This window comes from Stegastes partitus, unplaced genomic scaffold (assembly GCF_000690725.1).
Source record: "Stegastes partitus isolate 25-593 unplaced genomic scaffold, Stegastes_partitus-1.0.2 Scaffold1655, whole genome shotgun sequence".
Taxonomy (NCBI): Eukaryota; Metazoa; Chordata; class Actinopteri; family Pomacentridae; genus Stegastes; species Stegastes partitus.
The window spans coordinates 1-22,237 of NW_007579386.1; the positions used below are offsets into that span (position 1 = coordinate 1).

Sequence of the window (22,237 nt, forward strand, 5' to 3'; positions counted from 1 at the left end):
ATTAACACCCATCTCTGTGAAAGCTGCTCTATTTGCCAAAGTCATCATACAGGAGAGAAACTTTCATTTCTGAAGATGAATTCGGACGAACAAGACGCAAAACTACCCACAGATAGGACCTGTGTCTCTGCTTTGTTGTTGTTGTTGTTTTTTTCCCTTCCAATACTTTCTGCCTGTGAACTGCCTCCTACTTCTCCCTCCAGGTTGAGTCTCCTTCGCTACAACAACAACCTGACCAGGTGTAAAAACTGCATGTTCGGCTTCTCCCAGCAGCTCAAAGCCAAGCTGGACTTCTTCAAGAGCAGCATCCAGTACGACCTGGAAAAATACAGCGATCAGATGCACTACGGCATATGTGAGTGTTCGCTCTTGATTTGTCGAGGCTGAGCGGGAGGACGTTTGTTTTTGATGACTTGTCTGTGTTTGTTCAAAGCCTCCGAGAAGATGCTGAAAGCGTGGCAGGAGAACGAGGAGAGAGCGGCGGCTTTCGCACAGGTAACTCGTGTTTTCAAAAATGAAAGTAAGGCTGTGATGTTTCGCAGTGGAGATCCTCGCTGTGGGAGCTGCTGTGTAATTCCTGGTTTGTCCTGCAGGTGGCGGAGGTGAGCCATCTGGACGACGAGATCATGGCTCTGCATTCTGAGATAGTGGAGCTTCAGAGGAGTCCTTATGCCCGACGCCAAGGAGACAAGATGGAGCAGCTGTGAGTTTATGTCTTCAATAATTACTTATTCAAAAGCATTTTTAAGTACTGCTCAGGCCTATAAGTTCTTTCGTGTTAGTTTAAATAACAATAAGTGTGGATGTTTTTAGTCACTATGGCCAAAATAAGTAATATCGTAGTTTGTCTGTGAAAGGAATGACTGTATCGAACTCGTGTTACCGCCTACATTTTCATTTCTTAATGCTACAGATTTCCTGAATCGTGACAAACGCATCATCCACACCACTGGTCACTTGATTTTCCATTTTGGTTTTCCACTCCTTATCGCTTAATGAGTTAATTTTGAGAGTTTGACATCACAGACCGAACAGTGTGGAGGGTGAGTCGGAGCGATCACATGCAGCAGAGGGGCCCCAGCTGGACTTTAAACCGGCATTATTGCAATTACACACCACTGCAAGGGCCTAAAGCTTAAAGTCTCCTTCCGCTCAAATGTGTGTTGTGGCCAGAGAAAGGAAAAAAAAGTTAGGAACAGAATTAAGATCGCTTAATTTTCTCATAAGTCCTGTATATTATAGACTACAGTGTAGTCTGATAATGAAAATGCTAAATAAATATGATGATTATTTAAAGCAAAAGAAACAGAAGTCTTTTGAACACTTTCTAGACACTAATGTTGTGTTGGTAACAATGAGGACACAGGTTTTACTCACTAAATAAAGTAATTTCTATTGTGTTTCATTAAACTGTTCAGCACTATATCAGAATTAAAAGCTCCACCTTGAACAGATGTTACCTAAACATCAGTACATTGTGCTCATAAAACCTTTCACTTCTCACCTAAATAGAAACATGAATGCAGGACTTAATCATTGGCACTTTTTTTTTTTGTCTGTGTAACATTAGTAGTCGTTCTGCTGCTAACACCAACATCCAGAAAGTCTCTCCTGCTCTGAGCGCTCTGAAAGTGAAACCCAGTCTCTGAATGACTGTTCAGATGAAGCTCTTTAAACCATTTCAGACTGAATTCATGAACGTATCCACAGCGAAACAATGAGCTGGTTAGTGGTTTGTTTTTTTGTTTTTTTCTTCAATCATCAAGTCGTGTTTGTATGATTTAGCTCTCCTCTGTGTGTTGGCTGCTGGCATACATAACATGCCTGATTAGAAAGGGATGAACTACGAGCTCAGCTGTGGAAAGCTGAACTAGACAACCTCCCCCAGGCAGAGAGAGATACTTGACTTTGTTTTGGAAAGTGAAAAATGCATCAAGGACAAATGTCTCATGGCAGTGAGACAAAATGCACAACACAGCGTTCTTCTTCTAAAGTACAGACAGCACAACAGCTAATGATCTTCTGGTATTCCAGGGTTTGGTACCCGACTCTAATAAAATGATTTATCAGAGATCAATTTCAAATGGATTATACAAGGTGTGGCTGTAAGACAATGAGACTGATGCTGTAGTTCAGTTTTATTTTATACGAGTAAATTTAAGCTTTCGGGGATTGTTTAAATTTGCCCACTCATCAGTGTAACTTTGTGGCTCAGGCTGCACGCTGTGATTTAACAAAGAGCAGCACAGTCCGTTCTGCCATAGCTGCATGTTGTACACTTTGCAGCACCCAAAGTTTAAACCATCAGTAGTTTTGATGGTATCTTGTGCTGTGACACTCCACTGTGTTTTAAATTGATTCCACAGTGAATGATGAACTGAAGCTTGATGTTTAAGAAATGTAACTGCAGATGGAATCGCAATATCGGTCAGAAAAATCTCTATTATAATTTCCCCAAATTGTTCAACCGTGTCAGAGTTTATCACTGTTCCTCAGCTGAAGGCGGAACGTTTCCCTGAGTTGAAGGCGTGGACATGGAAGCAGGATTTGTTGCGCTACAAACTTTTATTCAGTCGTTAGGTTTCTGGATTTTCAGTGGAGGCTTAGATATCATTTAAAACATTTATAACCAGTCAATTTTATTTGTGGAAAAACCATATCAGATGTTATTCAGTATATGTTATTGAACATCCATAATTTAGATTTCTCTATGCAGGGGTTAGCGTTGGGCGCCTTAGCTGACCTGCTAATCCTCAAAACTGTAACTCGACACACATCAGGGCTGCTTGTGTTTTCTCTTAAAGGTTTCAGGTGCTGGTGGAGATTATGGAAGCAAAGACGACATGATACCAGTTTTTTCTTATTATTTTAGATATCTAGTGAAGGCATCTGCACTGTAAACTGTGATCACCACAACCACAACTGTTTAGTAAACAGAGAATGATGCAACAGAAATATGCACAGATGCTTCCACCATCACTCTGTAAACACACTTACAGGATGAAATGCACAGTTCAATCTCCCTAATGATGAGTTTTGTTATCCTCTGCATCACTTAATAATACTGTAGTGTGCAAAAAGTTTGAAGGAAGTAACGACATAAAAGCTCTGTGTGAGTTTGGCAAAACTTTGATGGCGTTCACACACATCCCACAGGCCTTTATGAAATGTTTACACAAGTCACTGCTTTCTCTTACTTTTCCTTTGGTAAATCCTGGGAATTCTAGTTGTGTTGTGCACAGGATTGCACTTGTACGTCTTGGTTTTAAAAGGATTTTTGTTCAAAAACAACCCGTCCTCTGTGCCGCTGTAAAGCCATTGACTGGCGTCTTTTCTGTGTGGCAAACAGAAGAGGAAGAGAGGACGTCTGAAGCATTTTAAACACGCAGCATCAGATTGTAATCTACAGATGTTTACATATAAAGCTCTAGTTTAAGAATTTGTACACATTTCAATCCGCCAAATTCATTTTATTGCAGAGAACATAAAGCCATCGACCTCTACAGGCAGCTGAAGATGAAATGCAAAAGTAAGGAACCTTTTAATAAGATTTATTGTCATTTTGAATTTTAAGATGTAAAATTATCGCATCTCAATACTTTCTCAAGTCAAATCTGGTTTATTTTTAAACTGAGCGTGTGTTTGGATTCTCCTCTCTCAGTTCCTGACTCGGATGTGAGCAGCGACAGCTCAGAGATGGTGAAGGCCATCATCCAGACTGTCCAGAACCAAGACAAGGTCCTCAAAGACCTGTTCACCCACCTCAGGTAGGAGTCCTGAAGAGTTTCAGTTGAATGTTTTAATTTACTGTGGGTTTGTTTTACGGTGGCAAAATCCGCTTCCCTGTGTTTTCCTCAAAATGTCTTACTAGTAATTTATTATTTGCTTTCTTGGATGTGAAATGAGCACAATAATTCACTGTTCACTAGTTCATTACAGCACTAACGCCGCTTTGTCCTGGCCTGCCTCATTCCAACAGTAAGATCCTGATCAGCAAACAGAAGATCATTGACTTGTTTCCGCGAATCGAGAAAACCCTGGAGAGCATCAAGGATGCTGACAACACAGTGATGCAGATGCAGATAAAGAGACAGAGAGAGTTCTGGCATTTACTCAAGATCGCATGTGTAAGTAATTGTGCTTCGTTTCTTATCAGCCACATCCGTTTGGTACATTTTTGCTTCGTTTCTTATCAGCCACATCAGTTTGGCACATTTTTCCACTATGAAGCAACTCAATACATATATTTTCTTACAAAAGGCTTCTTTCTTCTTGAATAAAACTTTGCTGTACTGTCTTATGACTCCAACTAGGCCTGAACAATGTACAAAAATTAAAAAAAAGATCTTGTTTTAAACATTCTGACAGATACTGTGATGGGAATAGTCACTGAAAAATAAATGTGGTTTTTGAAGTAGTCTGTACCAAACAAAAAAAAAAACGTTTCCTGAAGTCTAGAGAATATAATTTGCAAGCTGGTGCATCTCTGCAGCAACACAATTCTTCATTTCTAACCGTATATTGAGACATATTTTATCGACAAAGTGCAGCTCCTGCAATCTGAATATTGCACTTGAGCATCATAGTTTTGATACCGGTGTGATTAATTGCTGAGCCCAAGTTGCACAATGATTTTCCATTATCTCCTTTTCTGCGGCTCATTTTCTTAATTAACTGATTAATCATTTTATCTATAGAGTGTCAGACAATACAAAAAGAAAAGAAAACCCTCCATCACAGTCCAAAAGCCCTAAATAATGTGTTCACTCTCAAATTATCACATTTTTAGAACATTTTCTGCTCGACTATCTCTGAGTTGCCTGAAATTTTTTCTTTCATTAAGTACTATGGATATTTAGAAAGATATTTGTAATGTTCTAGCTTGATATGTCAAATACTTTACTTTTTTAAAATTCATTTTTTAATCTACTCGTTATTCCACTTTTACCCGGTTTTGTTTGCACATTGAAATCTCCTCAAAGCCAAAGGTTATACTGATAAAATGGTGTCTGAAAATGAAAAATATGCCAATATTATATTGTTTTAGTTATATTTTAAGAACCATTTTGAAATTTCTTGGCTCAAGCTATCCGGCAATATTTTTGTTTTTGTGGTGCTTCTCAATCAGTTATGAAAGTTCAACAAAAATAACTGATCAACTGTTTCTCATTAAACCGTTCTATATGTTTTGTTTTGGATGATTGTGACAAGCAGCTGGTTCAGAAAGTATCATCAGTTTTTTTTGTTGTTTTTTTGTTTCTTGTTGACGTGAGCTCAAAGATGGGACTTTTCATGACAACCTAATTTTTGTTGCTGTTTCAACTCACCTATAACCAGAGACCTACTAGTCTAATATCACAGATTCAGAAATAACAGCTCAGGCTTTTATCCTCAATAGGTCCTGAGATCTTATTGCTCTAACAGCCTCAAATTTCAAAGAGCAGAAAAAAATCATCATTAGTGGGCCGGTTTGTTAAAGCGAATGTATCTGACAAAGTGTTTTGATGTATCAGTCTGAAGTTTCACGGATTCCTTTGTAAATATTCATAGTTTATGATTTTAAAAAAAAGTATCAAGCAAATCACAGATGGTGGAGCAGGAGGCCACTGATGATTTAAGATAGAATTACCCAATAGACAAACTGGAACCTGGTTATAGTTGACATTTTTCCTTGCTGGTTAACTTTGACTTAATTGTCCAGCCACCTCAGCGCCACACTGTCCTTGTCTGGTCAGCGTCTGCTCCCCAGCTGCGATACTTTCTGTTCATAACATACTAAACATAGAGTCAGCCGGAGGGGTCCCCGCCTGCATTCCTGCTGTAGGACAGAGACGGCATGTTTTTATGATTGCTGCATGTACCAGTACGATCTGTCTCTCCCTCAGGCCCAGAACTCGTCACGAAACTCGATAGCAGCCAGTCCGGAGTCGTCCAACCTGCTGCAGGTTTCTCAGTGGTCGCAGTCAGCGCAGCCTGTCAGCTCGCCACATCCGCTCACATCCCTACCTGGGCCAAATGACAGGTACCCCACTGATTCATGTTGTGTTTGCTATGACCATGCCTGTACAGAAAGCATTCAGTGTGCAGCATGTGTCGCTGTGTGGGGGGGAAACAACACTATACTCAAACTCATTTTAACAAAATTATTGATTTGCATTGATTTGAGAATTGATGGGGACTTCAGACAGGATATTTCAATCAGAAAATATAGTTCTGTGTCAGCAGTCTTTTCCTGGAGGTTGTCTGATATCACTCCTGTAAACTGGGCAAAGGCTAAACTCCTCACTTGCTAAACATTTGCAGGTGTGCGACCCAAAGAGTGAAAGAAGGAGCTCTAGCATCAGATTTACTACGTTGAAACCAGATGATTTTGTCTACATCACGCTTTTCTACGTGTGGAGTTCATGTAATCATAGGAAAATTCTGATTTTTAATTAGGTTTCATTTATTGAACCATAGTGGTGTGTAGTTTTTCTTCACTGGCGCAGCTGGTATCTCTCCACCTGCACTCCTTATTTATCATCAATCTACTTTTGCTCCTAAAAGATTAGACCAGAATACCCAATGAATGATTGTATGCAGAGTTCATAGAACACACACAGTGCATATGGCCACATGGATCACTATGTGCAAGAATAAACAATAACTACTGAACATGTGAATAAAGGTTGAAGCTCTACTTGTCCACCTGCCTCCTCATCTCTTTCCTCATTTTGTTTCTTGAAATAATTGGCTTCAATATTCGAGAACACAACAGCTAAATGGATTGTTTCTTGCATCAGGTTTGGAGAGATTCACTGAGCCAGTGAAAAAGCAAAAGTACGACTTTTCACCGCTGCGCTATAGGCCGAAGCTGCCATACAGTTTAATGATTATCACACACAATGCAGCTACATGAAATTTTAACTTGCTCATTCTAAAAAAATGGTCAATTAGTCGTGATATGAAGCCCTGTTAATTGCCTAAGTGTTAACCCTGTTAAAGTTAAAATTCAGTGAAATCACCTCAGCGACAACAACCTGAAGTCTGTTTGCGTACTATCTTTATCTTTGGACATCTGTAGCCTGGAAAGTTTCCTCTGTCTTCTTTTCCAGACCTATTAAACTTAGTTTGAATAGGGATCATGGGTGTTTTTGAGTTTTCAAGATACGTAAAAGACCTTAATTTGCCAAGTTATTCCTGTAGAAGCAGGTTTTGGAGAAGAAGCTCTAAAAATCCACTGTACACATTGTACCCTAACCCTAACCCTCTGCTTGGCAACAAATGGCAGCTAGCTGGTTAACTTAATGAAGTATTTAGCAGTTAAAGATAGATGTTTTCCTGAGGAGGTATAGAGCCTAAAAGTAGAGGTATTAAAATCATCAGTTTGACACATATGACTCTTAATAAATGCTTGTTGTTGTTGTGTGTCTGCTGCCTGAGTAAATATTCAAATGTTTTGCAATCTGACATGTTTGTCCCAGTTTTTTCACTGCACCAGGGATGGTTTATGTGTGTTTTTTTTATTATTATTATTATTATTTGTATGAGTAGTCTGTGTTTTCTGGCTCAGTGTAGAAAATGCATCCATTCAGTGTTTGTAAAAAATGAGAAGAGCCACAGGGTTGAATACTTGACCTCTCTCTTTGCTGTGGCAACAGATGTATGCTGTGTGTAATAAATGCATGCTGTAGTCATGAGAATTTGTAAGCTTTATCAGGACAGTGAGTTTTCCCCCTGGGACCCCCTGTGGGTGGTCAAATGGTGAACGCATTGTGCACATGAAGGAGGTCTACATGTGACTGAATGGTCTGTATGTATGTTTCAGTGATGCTGCCCCGCGGCTGCTGCAGGAGAACCAGAAGTACCTCAGTCAGCTGACCAGCCTGATGCAGGAGGCTGCAGACGACCAGGCCAAAAGCATAGTGGTGAGTTTACTTGTCTAATTCGTGCGGTTCTGGATCTTTAATGCAATGTTTGTAACTGTAGAGTGTGACCTTTTAAATTAGCCATAATTTAAATTTGTGTGGTCAGTTCCTCCTCTTTGAGAAAATTGTCAGTGTAGCTCTAATACCAACAGGTTATGAAAAGTGCTTCATATTAATAGTATGTTTTAACAAAGAAACGACCACTGGCATTAAAGGAAAGCTTTGGTCATAGAATAAAAGGGTTTAAATATAGAGAGAAAATTATGATTAAGTTGTCATATCATCGTTTGCTAATTTAGTCAAATCTTTCATAAAATGTCTTATATCACTTTTTAATATCATTTTTAATTTAAAAGAAACTAAAGTGCAGCAAAGAAAAAGGAAAAAAGCCCAAGGCCACACCCAGAGCTAAGGCTGCCCAGACACAAACACTGAAACGAATTTTTAGCGAAACACACAAAGCATAAAAATACTGGGGGTGTAACAGTGCACTAAATGTAAAGGTAAGTTCAGCAGAGAAAACTACATAAATGCACAAAATTGACAATTCTGTTAATTTATTTTTGGGAGACAAAGTGTCTAATTCACCATAGCTCAGACAGTTAAGGCACCTAAATGCTATTAAATACAGCCAAAAAGTAAAGTCTGAACTATTGACTGTCGGCTGTAGAATCAGTGACATTTTTTAAAAAATGCGTATTAAGAAGAGTGCAACACATTTATAAGTAAATGAATCATGTAAGTCCAGCAGTGCAATTAAAGCTTCAGAGCTACAGAAAGTCACTCTGACTTCCTTTATTTTCGTCAACACCAAGCACAAGGCTGTCTTGTTTGAATAAACTTTAGACGTTGCGGGTTCTGATTGAAGAAAAGTTGGTTCATATGTGGCGTGTGTGTATGTTAATAGCAATCACACAAAGATAATCTGCCAGCGTGCTGGAGGTGAAACATTCTGGAACCGTCTTGTTCCAGGACACAAGTGCATTGACATAAAATACAGGAAATACTGAACATAAGTCTCAACCCACATATCAAATACTGAATGTTTTGGGATAAATATGCAACAGGTACACCCTTAACACGTACAAAATGTGGCCAAGTCAGTGCTCTTACCAGTAGTGACACTAAAGAGGGAGAAGTGTTTTCAGTGCAAACTGTTTTCTATTTGTTTTTTGGATAATTGTGTCTTACCTTTCCAACATTTTGTACACATGAACAGGAGTGTTAATCTGATGCCAGAGATGACACAGTAAACTCTACAGTGTGTATAACAGCAAAGTCCATTAGTTTGGGTGACAGGATTTATCAAAATTATAGTGAATAAATGAAGTGTGTTATCATACAATCCACTTAAGAGAACATGTTTTAAAGACAGTCTATGAAAAAAAATCTCCTGTAAGATGGTGGAAAAAAAAACATCCATAAAAAGAGGAAAAACTACAACCTGGTTGGTTTTTAAAAAAAAAACCAATATGAGTATTTTTGCACACATTTGTGATATTTATTTGGTTGGTCTTTTATTAAACACTTTGGTTTTCCCTTTTTAAGGACCAAGACTGGAGCTGGACGAAATACGAAACTTTAACGACAAAATTAAAAAAGCGAAACGCGTAAGCACCGTCGCATCCTCCACCACACCCGCCTGTTCTCCGAGTAACACTAAGGACTGTAAGCTGTTCACGCAGCGGAGTGGCTTCAAACATTGTACAGTTGTACATGGACTCGGGACATTGTCTTTAAAACAACACAACTTTCCTGATCATCTTTAAAAAATAAATAAATAAATAAAAAATGTAAAAAGAGACGGCATCCACACATGCTCAGTGGTGTCGGTCTGCTCCCATCGTCTCACATGGTGGAAAGTTTGATTAACCTTGTTTTTATATGAGAAAACAACAAAGCTCTGTCTCTCTTCTCGTTTTCCTTATGCTGCACAATACTCATCGTAGTTCATTCAAGCTGATGATTTTTACTGTCGTTGCAAAACTGTAGCACCAACCAGATTTGAGGGGTTGTTTTTGAGGCGGATCGATCACATCGACAGAAACACATGAACGAGTTCGACCCTGTGACGCGCAGGGAAACAGGAAGTGGTCGGGGCAGGGTGGTCGAGGAGGAAATTACAATCAAGCAAGCAGCACTTTGATACTCCCACATATCCTCTCTGTGAAGAGTAGCGGAAACGTTCCAGGCTGCCAAAACTGTCGCAGAATTTACAGTCAGAGCGGGACAGAAGCTGTTCCCGTCACTCATAATCACTCTGATATATTTTACTATCAACACGTGGGGGGTTAAATGCTATCTAAGTATGTTTTGTTTTGTTTTTTTTCTTCAAAATAATATATCATAGGCAGAAGTGTTTTTGTCTTGTTATAAGCGACGGATGTGGCTGGCCATCATGTTTATACGATGTCTATACTGTACATGTGTCTTTTTAAATGTCATGGAGATGCAGTGGCTCTCGTTGTCTCATTCATGTGCACATAGTCGTTCAGTGGATGGTTCGTTCATGTCATGTAGAGTTGAAACGATTAGTCCATGGTGGAGTTTAGAAAGGAAAAAAAGGTACAGTCGAGAATATCTGAAAAAGAAAAATAGTGTGGATTTCTGTTCTTAATTGCATCAAAATAAACAATAAATCTGCAGGCGGAAGAAGAAGATAGAAGAAGTTGCACCTAGATGACTATAAAAAAAGTTTCAGTCTAAACTCAAATAATGAAAAACATTACAAAAATGTAAAGCTACGTCCACACTAATACATTTAAACTTTACAACTCTTGACGTCTGCTGTGTTAACAGTCGGCGTCCACATTACTCCAGCTTTCCAACAACCCTAAAATGAAGCCGTTTGAAAAATCTGCTGCCGTCTCTGCTTCAGTTTGAAGACTTGCATTTTTGTCTGGCTGGGTGGAGACTGCTTTCTGACTGGATCTATGCTTCTTGGACGCTTTTATCATGTGGCAGTGTTGCAGAGGAAACATCCAGACAAAAATGCAAACCCCAAAGTTTTCAAACTAAAACAGAGACAGCAGCAGCTTTTTTCAAACGCCTCCATTTTAGACGTGTTCAGGAGTTGAAGTAATGGGGACGTGAACTGTTAGCACATTCAGCGGAGTTGACAAGTCTTTGCTGACTTTGTCTCTGCTCGAAGCTGTTTGTCCAGTTAAGGAAATCTCTGGTGCTACCTTTTTACCGTTGCTGTTCTTCCTTTGTAGTATTTTCATTAGTATGCACAGAGCATATTCCTGAAACGGTGCTAAAACGCTGGTCTGGATGGAGATCGCTTTTGTGAAAACATGTTAATGTGGATGTAGCCCAGATTTCAGGAGTAATTCTGATTTCACATTTTTGTTGATAAACCAGCTTATTCAGCAGCTTTTAAAACAATTTGGCAATGGTTTGCCATTTTCCCAGTATCTCTCCTCAGAGGTTTTTAATGTGCAAACTGGAATTGAACATTAAACACACTTCATCAGCAAAAATATATCAGCAAGTAATTTTTGAAAATATTCTATTAAACATTCTTTATTTCTGTCCTCTTCAGTGTGAGAATTTGCTTTTTTTCTTGGTGACATATTCAGGTTGATAGTTTTATCCACAGACCTTATAAAAGAGATGGACGTAGCCTCAAACATGCATTCTTTCTAGCAGTCAGCAGGGGGCGACTCCTTTTGGTAGCAAAAGGAGGCCAGATTGTATGAAAGTCTGAGAAAATGACCCGACCTCTGCCTTGATTTATTACCCCATTAAACATTAACCTAATGAGTTTATGATCTCTATTTTAATAGAGACTCATGTTTATTTGGTAGATTATGGTTTTATTAAGAGTAAAAAAAACAGGGCGTGTATTTACATATCAGGGTGTGTAGTGTCCTCGAGGTCTCCGTCAGAGCCACCCTTCGTTTGTCACATCCGGATTAAAAAGACAAATATGGCGATGGCTAAACCAGTGATGTTATTGTGGCTGCGTCCATCTTGTATACACAGTCTGTGGTTTTATCTTATTGGGTTGTGTGTAAAACCCAAACATATACCGCCATCATAACATGACACTGAAAAGCAGCAAATCCTCACATTTTAGAAGCTGAAAGATGACAACATTTGGCCTTTTCACTTCACAACACTGTCGAAACAATGGATCGATTCTGTCCAACGGCCGTTTAATTATTGGAGTAATCGTTTCAGCTCTTATCACAAACACGAGCCGCCACCATCCATCCCAAAGCAACATTACACATCCAAGTGTGACGGTCCGGTTTCCTCGACCGCTGACATGAATCTGAACGATTGGATCTGAGAGCTGAGATGCTCACAGGAAACGGCGGCCGGTAAACGGGTGAATGTACTGCAGGTGGTCGGTCACGCGGTGACTTTGGGCAGAGAGACACGAACCTTCTTAGTTGTATTTATGAAGTTAAAGTGCAATGCCAGAAAATATTTTTTGTATTTAAGTAACTCGATCAGTCAGTTTTCTTTGCATTGGAGTATTGTTTCCATCTGATGGTTTTGTCTCTGAATGTTTAAGTTTTAGAAATTTCATTGTATGAAGATCAAATGTTTACCTGGTAATAAAATAAATGACTTTGGCACGATTCCTGTGTTGTTCTTCCTGATTTCGGTTCAGATATGTGAGTCTGCCTCATCATGTTTGACAGTGTGAACGACTCAATTACAGAAAAATGATACTGACACAACAGTCTGTGTTGGCCAATACAGGCTTTAAAACAAAACGTTGATATCAATCCAAAAGCAACACTGACGAGCAGATAACGCCTGTCAGGCTTAGAATTTATTTTGTTTAAAAAGGTTACATAAAAGTAAATGCATGTTTACATGAAGTCGTTTTTCCCACAGTGATTGTGTACATTTGGCAACCGCCATCATGATAAGAGAAGACATAACAGTGTGTTAACTTCACTACAGGAGAGACCTGATGTTCTTTGCAATTGGGTGGAAAAAAAACATTTCTGTTATCGACCAGAATGAGTTGGAAAATATCAACCCTCTCACCATTTCTGTTTCCATGGGTGTGTGGGATCCAACAGCTTCGACCACGTTAACTCTCATTGTGCCAACAAGTAGTAGGACGTAGGTAATAGAACAATGGAGGATTTATGTTAGCCCGTGTAGGAAATGTTAGAAGACTGCTTGACGAGGACATCAAGACCAAAAAAATTATGCTTGTTGTCGTCTCTGACTTAAACCCAAGCTGAGTTTGACTTCTTTAAAATTACCCAATCACACTGACACCTGCTTCATAGTTTTTCAGGGTCACTCAGAAGTAGCCATCCCAGAGTAAATCCTCTTCTCTTCCTCAAAGCAGGCCCTTACAGAGGTTATACATGGGAGATTCCTTTAGCACAGGATTTCTGGGGAATTTTGTACTGTATTTGGGCGCCATCGATGGGAATCATGTACAAATCAAAGCCCCTCCGAAGTCTAAATCTGGAGTGGAGGCTGCAGATTATTGTTCAGTCTTCACATTTAAGTGGATGTCCAAATACGTTTCGCCTTTTGAAGGTAGTTTTAAAATATGACAGACTTTGGTCTATACAGAGCCAGAGCAGGCTAACCCTCACCCAACTTTTAGATGGTTACCATCAGTGTTTTTTCCATGCCTGCTCATATTCCCTGTGCACGTATGCAGTTTTAACCATGACACACACACAGGACCTTCCTTTGTGGTCAGCATCCCGACAAGTGTGAGCAAGAGTTCTTTCAGCCTCTGTCTCATAGTTATGAATAGAGGCTGGAGTTTAAAAAGTACAGGCTCCTCCAAGATTAACTGTACCTCACCTGGGGGGCAGGCGGCAGCAGCTAATGGGTTTTTCACCTTCCAACAGCCTTTGATCTGTACGGAACATTACAGAAATGGAAAAATGATGGATTATAAAGGTGTGGATGATGGAGACTCCTCACAGAGTCTCTTCTCATAAATGGGATTTGTTCGAGGACTGTTTGTTTTCGTGGCACATCTGCAGACCAGACAGTTCTGATGTATGCAAAGGGGTTCGCACAGAGTCTTGTCGGGGTAAATGTGGGGATTTATGTCACATTTATCCTTTTGGATCCTTGTAGATGTGGAAAGCATGAATTGGCTGGTGGATTTATGTTGGGAGGTCCTAAAGCCCAAGAGGGTTGTCCATTTCACAAATTAAAATCAGGTTTAGAAACAGCCTGCAGTTGCCGAGTTGTACTTGAGACAGAAGGAAGTAAAAGTCTTGCATGAGTTTTTGTCAGATTTTCACAGGACTTCCCTTGCTGTATCTACAATCTCTTTGATCAGAGAGGTTTTAAAGATGTGACTCAGCAGAGGACCCTGTCGGAGGAAGTACCCGCTTGTCTAAAAGAAAGGCTGGAAACAATCGAGATACTTTGACTCAACTGTTTAACCAAAGAGGCTCAGCTTTCGATCTGAGTGATTAATAGTGAGTCACTAAGCTGAGCAGATGATCACTTCTTCCCCCCTTTTCATGACCTGTTTCAGGGCTTTTCTGGCTCCTTTTAGACTCGACTGTTTCCCCGCTTGTGTCAGGAAATGATCTGTTACAGGCATGAGGAGTCATGCCAGGTCACTTCTGTTTTCCTTACAAGCGTTTTAGATTACGATCTCAGTGTTTGGCACATCTGCACACTGAAATATTTAATAAGCTGTCATCCGTGATAGTCTCTTGTTTTGCACTGAGCCTGAGACGGCCAGAAAAAGGACAAGATAGAGTTTAACAGTACAAGACCTCTCTGTGTTGTGCTGTGGTCTGTTTAGTTGGAGAGTCTTGTGGGTTTTCTTGTGGATTGTTCTGAAAGTGGAATTTAAGTCAGAATAAACACACAGCTGGCTGCACGGTTCAGTCGACGCCCTGAAACCCTTTGAGGAGGGATGTCGTCATCGCATATCATCTCCTGCAGAATGTGCCCAGTAAACCAGCAACAAGCAGAGACGAAAACCTCACTGTCGAACAAGCCACTGGCATTGTAAACTGTGATGTTTTATTAGCTCTTTGGCTGGTGAATCAGAGTGAATCAGACGGTGAGAAACCAGCCCCCCTGCTCAGGCCTACATTCCTCAAAACTCAGCTCCCATGTCTGAGCCTCTGCACCGGTGCTTGAAATGTGATTTTTTTCCCCCACATTTACTGTTAGATTTACACATCTGACATGAAATACTTGTGGGGGTTAGTGTGACAGACGACTGATGCTTTGCTGATCTTTGGTATACATTGATATTGTGGAAAGAAGTAATGTTTTTCCCAGTTTGCTGTGGAAGAACTTGGCTGGCCTGCATAAAGTCCTGACCTCAGCTCCATCCAGCACCTTTGGGATGAGCTGGAACGCCGACTGTGGAGCCAGAACTTATCACCCAACATCAGTGTTGGACCGCAGTAATGCTCTTGTGGCCGAGTCTGGGGGAAAGTCTGAAACCAGAAGAGTGGAGGCTGCAGATTAATGACATGTTGAATAATCACGACTGAGCTGTTTGGGTGTCCGCATGTGTTTGGCCTACATCAGATCTGAGAACAACATGTCAAACTTAGGCCCTTGCGGAGTCCATACAGATGTTGGTAGGTATACAGCATACACACTGCCAGAACCAAGTTTTGGACACTGAACATGTTTCATCCCATACAGTCACATTGTGTACATGCACATAACGTATCTTTAAGGACACGATACATACAGGGCCTTCCTTTTTGGTCAGTTTGCCAACAAGTGTGACTAAGCACCCTTTCAGGACACGCACTTTAATCCAGTGAATCTAAATGCGTCTGCTTCATGTCTAAATGAGTTTATTTTTCCATAAAATCTGCAACGGCACATAACTAGGTCGGACCTGGTAACATTTCTGTGTCACTTTAGATGGATAGATAGATGCTTTCTTCAGCCTCTTGGGGGAAATTCAAGAATAAAGTGCAAGATAGTTGGTGTTTACAACAAAAAGAGTAATTAAAAGTCTTGGTATAATGAAGTGCACTAGTTTAGTTAAGTGAAATCACTATTAGTTGAAACAACAGCATCCCCCAACATGCTTTCCAGCAGGCATGACGAGCAACTACTTTGACTTGTGTGAAATGATTTTAGGGAAGGTTTTTTTCCCCACATTTACTGATGTAGGGCTGCAAGGTGGTCAGTGGTTAGCACTGTTGCCTTGCAGCAAGAAGGTCGCCGGTTCCCGTCCTGGTGGGGACATGGAGTTATGTTCTCCCCGTGCAGCGTGGGTCCTCTCTGGGTTCTCCGGCTTCCTCCCACACAGTCCAAAAACATGTTGAGGTTAATTGGTGATTCTAAATTGTCCGTAGGTGTGAATGTGAGTGTGCTTGGTTGTCTGTCTCTAAGTGTAGCCCTGTGATAGACTGGTGACCTGTCCAGGGTGTCCCCTGCCTTCACCCTAAGTCAGCTGGAATAGACTCCAGCCCCCCATGACCCTAGTGAGAATTAAGCGGTGTATAGATAATGGATGGATGGATTTACCAATGTCGAATTCACCATGTAACCTAGCATAGTAAACCTCCATTTCCTAACACGCTCACAGAACTGGAGTGACATCCACTAGCTGCTATTTATCATTGTTTTGGCGCTCTCTGAGTTAACATTGTTGTTGAAGCTGTTGAATCCTCCACCAGAATGGAAACCAAAAGAAAGCCAATTACAAGGTTGTTTCTGTAAACATTCGCGCCTGTTTTGAGTTTCTGCACTATATAGCCGTCCACGAATGTTTCCATAATCGTTTTAGTTTAGCATGTTAGCGGTTAGGTAGAGCATTGGACAAATTTCAGAGTTTGACAGGATGGTTGCAGGTTTCCCAACAGTCTGGTCAATTGTTGTCATTACAAAGCTACAAGAATTTCAAACGATGCTTCAGTTTAGATCGAATTGGTAACCCGACCGATATTTCAGTTTGTAAACTAAGTAGAGTGTTGGACAAATTTCAGTTTCTGACAATAATTGCGCTGGAAGAAAAGTTTAAGCGTCGACAGAGTTGTTACAGTTCATCCTGAGCGGAGCATAAATGTGTGTACAAACTTTCCCAGCAGTCCAGCAATTAGTTGCAGAGACTGTCGGAAGCATGGCCAAAGTTGTATGAATTTATAAAGATAGTGAAGTTTGTACATAAGTGGTGAACTGACCAATATTTCCATCCATGAATGCGACTGATTGGTACTCACACTTGACCTGAGTTCCTGCAGTGAAAAGTCACCGAATAATGTTGGCACGATTGTTTTAGTTTAGCATGTTAGCGGTTAAGTAGAGAGTTGGACAAATTTCTGGTTTCGAGCTTACGATTGCGACAGAAGAAGAGTTAAAGCATCGACAAAGTTCATACAGTTCATCCTACGGGGAGCATGAATGTGAGTATCTACTTTCAGAGCAGTCCAGCCAATACTTCTCGAGAGAGTTTCCAACCACAACAAACGCTAAATCCTGTACTGCCATTTTTGTGACTTATCAGACAACATAATACTAATGTATGCAATAAGCTGATATTGACATTTGGCGTTTTTTCGATTCACTTTTAAAGTTCTTTGTTATTTTCCCACAAGAACATCGAGTTTGTGTTAAACTGGAAACAAAAAAAAAACCATCAGCCTTCGTCTCTAACTGCTAAATTAGCTGAACAGGAAGCTGGATGATGAGAGCTCTGACTCACTGCTGCCTGTCTTCCTGGAGCTCCTCACTAGAGAGCAATAAAAATGGATTAACTGTTAACTGACGTTCGCTGGAAAGAACAACAGCAGACTTCTCCGTAGGTTAATAAAGATGTTACACAAGGACGAAAGCAAAGCAGCACAGAGGAAAAAAAAGACTTTTCTCACGCTGATGAAACCGGTTAGAGGTTCTGTAACTGAAAAAACGAGTAATCTGCTGATGTAATGTACTGTTGAAATAAAGTGCACTTTATTCGATGCAACACAAAAAGGTTTAACAATCAATCAGTCATTGGTAGTAAATGTAAAAACAGGCTTTTTAATATGCCAAATTGTGTTTTTGTAATAAACCACTGATTTACTATTGAACCTGCGAGGTATTAAACCCCCTGACTTTTGCCCCAGAAACATATCAGTGCAGTGAGATAAAAACAAGTAACGGCTCCTCGAGGCTCAGTCACACACCCTCCTGGGACTGAAAACAAACAAAGAAGAATTGGTTCAGGCTGAACCAGAGCAACACACTGGTCATCTGAAGTGTGCTGAGGCTCCCACAGCGATGTACCAATCAGAGGATTTCAAGTAAAGTGTAAAGAAATGACCTTTTAGAAGGCACGGACTGGCCTTAGACACAGTTTAGGGACTGTATGAAAACTCAAAAAAGGTTTTTAAAGGACTCTCCTCTTGTCTTAGAAAACCCTCCCTCTAGTATTACACAATAATGTAACTGTTGGTTTTGAACAAGGACTTCTGCAATAGTTTCACAACCTTCTCACACAAATCGTGTGAGCTTTCTTTTTTTAGACTGACGCTAAATTTCTTTTTAAATCTGGAGCATCAGAGTTGCAGTTATTACCGTTGGACCAGCGCGGAAATGAAACCAGATCAAAACTCCAGTTCACTGCTAAATACGGACGGATTAACCTGCAGCTGATTGTGTTCCATCAGCATTGTGTGAACTTTTATGGCTGAAATGTAACGGCTGTACATTGATGTGCAAAAGTCCAACGCTCTAGCATTAACTAGAGAAGCTTAAAGCTGCAGTTACAGATGTTTTGGACACTTCTTGGCTGCAGAAACTTGTTATTATTTGCAATTCAGCAGTTCAGCTTTCAATTGGAGTTGTGTCCAGCTTCCAGTCTAAGTCCAATATTCTGCCTATATTTGCTCTGTTTTTGGTCTCCACCACCTCCTGAGGGAAATATCAGCCAAACACTCCACTATGATTACAAGCTAGACAGGTCGTCTAAGGCGTACGGTGACATTTTCGACACTTTTACCGGTAAAAGCTGCTGCTAAGATGCATTTGTAAGGTCAGTGTGATTTGACTGACGTAATTTCATCTGCTCAAGCCTGCATTATATTATGTTACTAAACTCTTACTCTCTGGTTTGTTTAAAGTACAAGAAAAATCTCCACACGTAGCACGGCGTACGATGTTAACGTGTTAGTCAAGCTTTAGGCAGCTCGATGTAAAGCTAAATTAAACTATAAATCTAGATAAACCTGCCCCGCCTTTCCCACTAACAGTTTTCATACAGTCCCTGATATAAACATTAAATAAATACTTCACAACATTTTCATTTGAGCGTCTTAAAAAAGTGCAATGCGACAAAAAGTGAGCAAAAGGACAGTTTACAAACTCAGAATGATCACAACTGCACCAGAATAATCACTTTTCCACAGCAGCCGTGCAGCCGTTGGTCTCGTGTCTTTGAACGTTGTCATTCGGTGAAGCTTCGCTCTGAGCAACCTCCTGAAGAGGGAACTCTTCCAAACTCTCCGGCCTCCGTGACTCAACCAGAAGAGGCTGCCGAGGATTCGTCTCTGTCTGTATGTACACGCCGAACGCTTTGGTAGAAGCTGGAAGTCTTAAAGAGAGTTTCATGTGAGCCTGAAGACTTGAGGCTTCGCTGGAGGCTGAGGAGGAGTCGCGGGTTTGAATCTGGCGGCTGGACGAGGGCTGGGTTTGACCGGAGGTACGGGAGGAGGGCTGGATCTGGCTGCTTTGTACTGGAAAGCAAAACAAAGATTTATATCAGACAGACGTGCTGCTTCTGCACCTAACGCTGATGACGGTGGGGGGGGAGGGTTTCTGTCGTTTTTAGGGAAATTTCGTTTGGTCCCAACAAAAAATAATAGTTTAACTCATGACTGAGATTCAGCCACAAGATCAGACTTGAATGATCCCCAGAGGGAGTCACAACAAACGGTAGACACAGGAAACTATTTAAAAAGGAATTAATTAAAGTAAATAAGACATTAAAGGATATATCGTGTTGTTTAAAGTGACCATAGAGGCTTCGTTGTCACCACCTGCTGAAATTTTTAATAGTCTTGTACATTAAGAGGCTTTAAACCTGAATATGACTCGATAGAAGAGAGCATCAACAGCAGGAACAAAAGCAACCAGGTCAGTTATTGTTTTCTGTCTCACTTCTGTTTGAAGGATAATCACGCTGTAACTTTTGCAACTACTGCCGTCATATTTTGAACCGTACCGACCGCAATAATACGTCATTTGAAAGCACAAATCCTGTTTTTCTTTTGTTTTTTTTTAAGCAGCATCTCCATCGTTGCTTCCTGTGATTTCCTCCTCTTCCCCACAGTGAAATCCACGTTGAAGTTTTGGAGATTTGGCGCTTTTAGCAGATGATGCTTTTTACACAAGCAGGCATTGCAGGAGTACTGGGAGCAGAGCAGCGCTGCACAAGGAGGCGACATCGACCGGGATGGCAGTAGAATTTAAATCAGGTGTGGTTCTTTTGATTTTTACTGGCACAGTCTGAACTTTTTAATCATACTTTATTTTAAAATGTATTTTGCTGTCATAGCCTAAATTTAACTGTGTTCATTTGACTTCCTTTATGACCTTTAAAGCTTGTTTTTTGTGATTTAATTTCCCCCAGGCTTTTCAACTTGGTTCCTCACAAATGGCAACGGCAAGAGCTAAAACCAGAGATTTCTTTTCTTGGACTGACAACGAGGCCAGTCTGCTGCTGAAAACAAGGTGAGCAGTAACTTATTCTCCATGTTGAATTAGCTGCTGGTAGTATTTGTTTGCTACTGTTTTGTCAGAGCAGGATCATGTGATGACGCAACCAAAAAGCGTTGCTGTTGTTGCAAAACTCTTAGTTTCTGCTCGTCCACAATAGAACACGACCAGTGAGTTTTCAAACTAGAACAGGGTCATCAGCGTTTGCAAAAGTCTCCATTTTAGAGGTCCTAAAGCACCAGAGTAGTAATAGTAGAAGTTATGCCTTTTTAAAATGAAAAATATGACTTTAGATTTAGTCCTCAAAGGAGCGTAAGTTGTTAAACGAATATATTAATTTATATCTGCAACTAATCTGGTAATTACTGTCTTTTAAATGTCCCCAACACTAGTTTTTGTTGCATGTCTCATTTATTTATTGATTTTTTTCCTAATTTGTCTTGTTGTAAAGCACTTAGTTGCTTTGTTGTGCTGCACATGTACAGTTATTAGATTTTTATTAGTTTCCAGCTACTATGGTGACGTCTTCAAATGTTAAAACCAATCTGCATCGACTGACACAGAGAAAAGTACAAATTCAAGCAGCTCTAACCAACTCATTTGGCACTGAGTGTCATCACCACTCACCTGTGTTTTATCCAGTGCCGGTAGAGGTTTAGATGGAGGTAGAGGTTTGATCTGTGGTGGAGAAAAAGAAGAAAGTCAGACATTTGTGTTGCATTTTTCACTTCAAACAGACACTCAGAGTCACATTAGAGTTCACTGTTTAAAATCGAACTTTATCCTGAGTTGAGACACTGGCGAGTATTTAAATGCATCTGAATAACAGAGAAAATGGTTCCTGGAAGTAAATGTTAAACATTCACAGATGTGGTTTTGCAACAGTTTGTGCTCAGACAAGAACCAGATGGTCCACTTTCCATCTGTGGTGTGTCCGGCTCACTGCGAGAATCATCTCATCTGTCCAGTAACGTTCTTATCAGAGAAACCTCCTGTCGTCTGAACCGCTGCAACCAAGTGATGTTTGTTTTGATTCCTCGTCGATAAGAATCTCACATCTGAAAACTACGGACGAGGATCTGGGCCACTGACCTTTTTCCTCTAAATTCAGAACTCCTTCTTTTTTTCCCCACACACACAGTATTTGGCCTTTTTTTGTGAGAATTCCAACTTTATTTCTCAAAATTCTTTTTTTCCTTTTTAAAAAATCTCTCTCTCTTTTTTTTTAGATTTCAACTTTTCATTCAGAACAAACACATTGAAGTTAGAATTTCACATCTTATCTGATAATTCTAAGAAAGACAGTAAAAAAACAGAACGCTGCCTGTTGTCAAATCTTTCCATATTTTCTCAATCTTTAGATTAAAGTCTGAGTTCCATATTTTTTTTCTTAGAATTTTGAAATTAAAGTAACTATTGCAATTTTTTTCAGGATTACAATTTTGCGCTCTTAATTCTCACATCAAAGCCAGAATTTCAACTTTTTTTTCTCAGAATTCCTTCTCAAAATTGCAACAGGATAAAATCAGAATTCAAACTTGTTTTTTTTAAGACTCTGACTTTATCTCATAATTCTTAAATTGAAGTCAGAGCTCCAACTATTCACTCACAGTTTTTCAGAAAAAAAGTCCAAAGTTGTACACACTTTTTTTTTTGAGAATTCTAAGATTGAAGTCAGAATTCCAACTTTTTTT

The 22,237-nt window shown here is 40.1% G+C and overlaps 2 protein-coding genes across 2 annotated transcripts in view; one reads left to right on the top strand and one right to left on the bottom strand.

Moving 5' to 3' along the window:
* Positions 1 to 181: 181 nt before the first annotated feature.
* Positions 182 to 12,499, top strand: LOC103371830 (inhibitor of nuclear factor kappa-B kinase subunit alpha-like). Its single transcript, XM_008301286.1, has 9 exons — positions 182 to 355; positions 434 to 495; positions 594 to 703; positions 3,480 to 3,529; positions 3,662 to 3,767; positions 3,980 to 4,127; positions 5,886 to 6,022; positions 7,808 to 7,907; positions 9,456 to 12,499. Exons 1-9 carry the CDS (start codon positions 253 to 255, stop codon positions 9,519 to 9,521), a joined length of 882 nt encoding a protein of 293 aa, XP_008299508.1. The 5' UTR covers positions 182 to 252; the 3' UTR covers positions 9,522 to 12,499.
* Positions 12,500 to 17,771: 5,272 nt separating this feature from the next.
* LOC103371836 (zinc metalloproteinase-disintegrin-like 2d) overlaps positions 17,772 to 22,237 on the bottom strand; it is a 28,592-nt gene continuing 24,126 nt past the window's right edge. Inside the window, exons 21-22 of the mRNA XM_008301293.1 lie at positions 21,171 to 21,221; positions 17,772 to 19,561 (exon numbers count right to left, since the gene is read on the bottom strand). Of these exons, the coding sequence (XP_008299515.1) occupies positions 19,433 to 19,561; positions 21,171 to 21,221 (180 nt within the window). The 3' untranslated portion in view covers positions 17,772 to 19,432. The remainder of the gene's footprint in view (positions 19,562 to 21,170; positions 21,222 to 22,237) is intronic.

Excerpts from the sequence above, each read along its gene's own strand:
- LOC103371830 (XM_008301286.1), top strand. The coding sequence starts at position 253 with ATGTTCGGCTTCTCCCAGCAGCTCAAAGCCAAGCTGGACTTCTTCAAG. Across the intron at positions 356-433 it reads TCAGATGCACTACGGCATAT|CCTCCGAGAAGATGCTGAAA; the intron begins GTGAGTGTTCGC and ends GTTTGTTCAAAG. Across the intron at positions 7,908-9,455 it reads ACCAGGCCAAAAGCATAGTG|GACCAAGACTGGAGCTGGAC; the intron begins GTGAGTTTACTT and ends TCCCTTTTTAAG.